This window comes from Oncorhynchus clarkii, chromosome 9 (genome assembly GCF_045791955.1).
Source record: "Oncorhynchus clarkii lewisi isolate Uvic-CL-2024 chromosome 9, UVic_Ocla_1.0, whole genome shotgun sequence".
Taxonomy (NCBI): domain Eukaryota; kingdom Metazoa; phylum Chordata; class Actinopteri; order Salmoniformes; family Salmonidae; genus Oncorhynchus; species Oncorhynchus clarkii.
In genome coordinates, this window is record NC_092155.1 from 37,734,009 (window position 1) to 37,740,178 (window position 6,170).

At 43.2% G+C, this 6,170-nt stretch overlaps 1 protein-coding gene across 1 annotated transcript in view; it reads left to right on the top strand.

Annotated features, from left to right (window-relative positions):
• LOC139416249 (dedicator of cytokinesis protein 3-like) overlaps positions 1-5,563 on the top strand; it is a 58,398-nt gene extending 52,835 nt beyond the window's left edge. Inside the window, exons 50-54 of the mRNA XM_071164684.1 lie at positions 1,510-1,622; positions 1,842-1,926; positions 2,060-2,182; positions 2,299-2,381; positions 2,487-5,563. Coding sequence (XP_071020785.1) covers positions 1,510-1,622; positions 1,842-1,926; positions 2,060-2,182; positions 2,299-2,381; positions 2,487-3,116 — 1,034 coding nt within the window. The 3' untranslated portion in view covers positions 3,117-5,563. The remainder of the gene's footprint in view (positions 1-1,509; positions 1,623-1,841; positions 1,927-2,059; positions 2,183-2,298; positions 2,382-2,486) is intronic.
• Positions 5,564-6,170: the final 607 nt, after the last annotated feature.

Below are 6,170 nucleotides of genomic sequence, written 5' to 3' on the forward strand. Positions count from 1 at the left end.
AGCAAGTCTCTTCTTCGTATTGGTATCCTTTAGTAGTGGTTTCTTTGCAGCAATTCGAACATGAAGGCATGATTCACGCAGTCTCCTCTGAACAGTTGATGATGAGATGTGTCTGTTACTTGAACTCTGTGAAGCATTTATTTGGGCTGCAATCTGAGCTGCAGTTATCTTTAATTAACTTATCCTCTGTAGCAGAGGTAACTCTGTGTCTTCCTTTCCTGTGGTGGTTCTCATGAGAGCCAGTTTCATCATAGAGCTTGATGGTTTTTGCGATTGCACCTGAAAAAACTTTCGAAGTTCATGTCTTAAAGTAATGATGGACTGTCGTTTCTCTTTGCTTATTTGAGCCGTTTTTACCATAATATGGACTTGATCTTTTACCAAATAGGGCTATCTTCTGTATACCACCCCTACCTTGTCACAACACAACTGATTGGCTCAAACACATTAAGAAGGATATGTTAATTGAACTGCATTCCACACATCCTTGACCTTATGAAGCTGGTTGAGAGAATGCCAAGTGTGTGCAAAGCTGTCATCAAGGCAAAGGGTGGCTACTTTGAAGAATCTCAAATATAACATATATTTTGTTTTGTTTAACACTTTTTTGGTAAATACCATGTGTGTTATTTCATAGTTTTGATGTCTTCACTAACAAATAAAGACAACCCTGCAATGAGGTGTGTCCAATCTTTTGACTGGTCCTGTATATTTTACCTGACATGTTGTGCTGAGAAACAACAGTATTAGCAAGCTTAGATACTGTAGAACATCAGATCAAATATCTCTGATAATGGTTTTCATGCTTTGCTTTAATTATTTCTGGCAAACAGGGATCCCTAACAGATCTGTAAGCATCCATTTTAAACTTATGTTCATGGTTGTGATATGAGCCTATTTTACTGTTAGTCAGTGTACTTCCAATGTATCAATGGGGGAAAAGTCTGGCCTCTCCTCGACTCCTCCGTGAGCTGGGAACCGATAAATGGTCACCATATGTAGGAGAGTCAATTTGTTAATTGGCGAACCGAGGAATTTGCTCCTCTCCTTGAAAGCCTCCTTTGGCCCTGGATACGCAAATGTATCCTATTCGAAAGAGATGTGAAATCTGCCAAACCCCCTTTTGAATCATCTCTTGTTTTATCGGAGGAGAAAAGCATTCGCACGTTAACAAAATGCTACTTATATTTTTATCTACTATAAAATGTCTGGCACAACTAGCAATATTTATTTTTACCACTTTACACATGTTTCGCGATTCCTCATCTGTAAACGTAATTTGCCTGTTGACGGGTTAGTGGAGAAGGAGAATCTAATTTCATACAAGAGCATTTGTTTCCAGGCTTCCTCTCCTTTCCTCCTCACATCAATTATCTTTGACCTTTTTTTAAAAGGAAGGAAGGAGAGGATGAAGAAGAGAACCTGAAGAATTTAGCAAATCCAATTGAGATTTTCCCAATGGGTCTCTGATGTCTGTCTGACCTGTCCTCTCCCCCCTTCCTCCCCCAGGCTCTCCGTCCCTGCCGGATAAAGCCAAACACAACCGGGAGGTGATGATGCTGCTGCCGCCTCACCAGAGAGTCAACAACACCATGTACTACACCATGACTGAGAACGGACAGGTGCTGACATTACAGACCAAACTATGTTAAAATAGCACTGAAGTGAACTGATGACATTGCTGCGTTAGTTAATTAAGGAGAAGACGACAGCTAGTTCACTGAGCGTGAGAAAAGTAGGCTGGCCAAAGCAGAAATAGGCTGGTACTGAGCCCCCAGAACACACTGTTTGTTCTTGTCCTTTTCAGTTATCTTTAGATTCTGGTGTCTCTCTGTTTGCAGAGCAACCATCAGCAACGTGCCTTACTCCAGCAAGTGAACCCCTGTAAGCCGTGTGTTGACCCTCCCACGAGCTTGCCAGAGAAAGGTGAGTATACTGTATGCCTGTCTTAAAATTGGTAAATGCTGGTGTTCTCTAGTGTTCATGAGAAATGACCTAAGTAGGACAGATCTTAGTCCTAGCTCTGTAGTGAGCCTGTGGTTTGCTGGTGTTCCCCCAGTGTTCCCTAGTGGCCCGAGCAGCTGGAGTCTAGATGGCGAGGGCAGGGAGACAGTGCCCTACATCCAGGGACCTACAGGGGGCATCATCATGCCCCCTGTCCCACCCAGGTCCTTCCCACCAGGTACCACCAATTTATATACACATTATCTATGGGTAAGAGTCCCTTGGCTGTCATGTCCACTAGACAGGAGGTTTTGGAAGTTTATTCTGATATGACTGTTTTCACCTCCGCTTTAGGTCACTTCCTGATGCACTTTGATGCGTTCCACCACCAGAACAGTGACCCACCCCCGGCACTGCCTGTTCGCTCTCTCAGAAAGGTAACAGACCGTTCAACATACTGTACCGGTACATCTTCTTTACTTGGTCAACAGATGCCAACCCATTTCTTATCTTCCTCTTTCTCTCTCTCTCCATCCCTCCAGTCTCCTCTCCACCCCATACCTGGCTCCCCCACTAGTCCTCAGTCAGCCCTGGGGGGCAGTAATTCCACCCTCTCGGGCAGTGCCAGCAGCGGGGTCTCCTCTCTGAGTGAGAGTAACTTTGGGGCCCAGTACCCCGATGCCCAAACTGTGCGGAATGACGCCATGGAGCCCTTACCCAGCCACCTGTGGACCCCTGATGAGTACCTGGCCTCTCCCTATCTGCACATCCACTACAGTGGGCCAGAACCAGAGTCCCTCGACCATGTCCGACCCTTTCACTACCGTAACCCTGTCTCACACCTCCCCCAATCCCAAACTCACTTCCACCCCCACTCTCACCACCAACCGGCCATCCTTGACGGCCACCCTCATCCCCACGGGCCCACCCACCACCAGGTACCCCTCCACGGCCCACACCACATTCCTTACCGGCGCCCTCAGCCCCCAGCTGTGCCCCCCAAGCCCTACCTGAGGGAAGGGTGCATCCCTGAGGAGGACCTGAGCTCCCTGGTGCCCCAGCCCATCCCCCTTCCTCGGAGGATCTTCCACTCCCCCCATAGCCACAGAGAGGAGCTAGCCAAGGCTGCCTGGGAGCAGTGCATCAGCGAGGAGCACGAGGAGACACCATGAGGAGACTACAGGGCTGGGCCTCTTGGTACATCTTACTAGTCTAAAGTGGCTCCCTTCCTGTTGTCTCCTTACCATCATCTGTATTGATGTGAAAGAACATGGGCTGGTGAATCATGCAAATACATTGTAGGCATTAACAATATTGCTGTCATCCATCCCATGTTTTTATATCAGAGCAGATGAAGGGGAGAGGAAGCCACTTTAGACTATTGAGTTACACCTTCACTCTCCCCAGTGTATTCAGTCTGATTCTGAATGGATGAAGCAGCATCATAGGAATTAATAAGGGAATAGTATCTGTTGGACAATATGACCGATAATAATCACTTTGTTTAAATAGATGTTGACTGTACACTGTTGTACAACTAGTCTGTGCGCATGTTTATTTTCATTTGAGAACATTATACAGCCGTTTTGTGAAACATGACGATCCTCATCAACATGATCAACCCATACGATCCCCAAATAGAATCCCCCCTCCCTTTTCCACAACGAAAGGCAACTGCACAAAGTTATACTCTTAGTAAAGTCATGATGACTTTTCTGCTTTTAATACTCCATATATCTATCCTATTATTTTGATACACTTGCTACTGTATGTATGGGGTTTTCAAATGGACTTTTCATCCTCTGATTTACAAAACGCTGTATAGTGCTTCACCATATGACATTCTCCAATCTTCTGTTCTATTCTGCTACCTGCTTCTCATTGAAAGCAGGTATGTTATTTGGACCTGGGTCACTCTTCTTGACCAAAGCCTCTAGGGACATATAAACCTCAGTTTAGGATTATCCCTCCATACAGTACGTATGGAAAACAATGTGAATGTATTCAAACAAGATGTGCTGTTTTGTATGACACAAGTGGCAGGTCTTCTTTTCTGTTCATGTGAAGTTGTTTTTATTACAGTCTTCTTGCCTTTTGTGTAACAGACCGAAATATCTCATGAGAGGAGCGTGAATGTGACCCAGACTGAAAGAGCTGATAAATCCTTGGGAGGACTATGAGGGAGGGGTGGGATTGTCCGGTGCCACAGAGAGCTCTGGAACATCAGCGAGTTCCCAATGTCAGTTGCACAGGTTGAGTTGGACTCCATAAGACTGGATTATTCCTTGAAAGGAGATAGTGATGGAGAAAATGAACCATGGTGAAAACATCCTTAACCCTCAACTAGGAGTAAGATGAGAAGTAGCGAAGAATAATGGCTCAACAGTACCTCAACCACCTATTGGACTAACTATAATCGTAAAAACAATTATCACACCCTCTCTCTGCCTCTCTATGTTTCAAGACCATGTCAATTAACAAGTAATACATATGGACTGTGTGTAAAAGGACTAAAGGCAATGACATTGCTCCTGTCAGTTACCTGTTCTACTCACCGTCACCCCCCTCTGCCCACCGAATGGCAAATCCAAACTCCCTCAAACAGTGTTCTAAAACAACTACCTGCCTTAAGTGCACTGAAATGCAGTATCAGTCTCTCATTCTGACACCTCGCTTGACTGTTTCTGTGAAGCTCATGAAATGACAGCTCTCATTTTTTCATCACGTTCTCTACGTTTTCCGAACAAACCTCATGATATCTATGTGTGGCATCTGTTTTGTCCTGCCTTGGTTTGTAGAGCTACAGTACACTTAGTTTTTGCCTGCAGTTTCTCTTCACTCTGATCTGCAATAGAGAGATGTGTGTGTGTACATAGGAGGAGTATGAGAAGCTCAGACAGGACCATGAGGTTGACCTCCTTGGGCAATGAAAGTACAACAGACAGTGTTTGCTGAGATGTAATGTATAACCAACCAGTGGGTTGGAAGGTGGAGGTTACTGTTAAAAAAAAATTCCCTGTGTAGTTTTTTTGCAAGTGAATGCTTTGCTTTGTGTTCTTGCACATTAGGTTGTCCACTGATCAGACAACATCTATTTTTGTATGCAGGTACATCCAGTTGTGAGGACATAGTTCACCGATGTCTCATGGAAGGATGCAGGGTATGTTTTGCAGACTGTGGAATTAGTATGGAAGAACAGAACTATGGATCAAATATAAGATGAAAGTCAGATGTGTGGGGAGGCTGATGTTTGTGTGAAGAGGAGCGATACTCAGATCAAATATAGGTACAATAGAATTTTTCAATGTAAATTCTGTTACTGTACATACAGCGGTATTGTGAAATATTTTTGAAAATTATTGCAGACCCCCCTAAAATAATTTTATTGTTGTTTTGTGTAAATACATGTACTCCAGAAATCGATGTAATTGATGAATATCTATAATCAATGTTTAAAGAAGACAAATACATTAGACTGTGGTTGTCTGCATTGTTCTTGACTTCAAGTCTTCAAATATAAATACTTTATACACTTTTCAATGTGCTTTCTTGTACAGATGGTGTTAGCATGATCAAACAGTGTTTGGTTGTAAAGGTGGTTTTCCTACTCCCATAACTGCTGTGGTATGGATTCATTAACAATGCCAAACATTAAAGACAATCTTTTATCAGCTCTGTCTCTGTCATTTCCATCGCTTGCTGCTCTGTGGAAAATAGAACCAATGATTGGCAGTATGTTTGACTGGGAATGGAAATTGACAGTAGGTGACACCGTTACTTCCACATACACAAATCACTGTCAGTCAATCTTTATAAGAAGGACATTTGGTTGCAGACAAATGTGACAGTTCAATACACATATTTAGCTATTAAGAAAGACATTTGGTTGTGAAAAGTTTTCCCTTGTAAGGTTCAAAGGAGCAAAAGGCATGACCTCTTGTAGGAACTTTGTATAGAAAGTTTTAAAAAGAAAATGAAGTGAAGATAATTCACCAAAAGCAAAGCTAAATTGACAGCTGCTTTAAATATATTTAAGTATAAAGAGTTACGCAAACCAGACTGCACCATTTTAATTTATTTTATACAGATAGCCAGGGGCACACTTCAACAATCAGAATCATCATAATTTATAAAGTAAGCAATTGTTTAGTGAGTCCACCAGATCAGAGGCAGTAGGGATGACCAGGGATGTTCTCTGTTTAGTGAGTCCTCCAGATCAGAGGCAG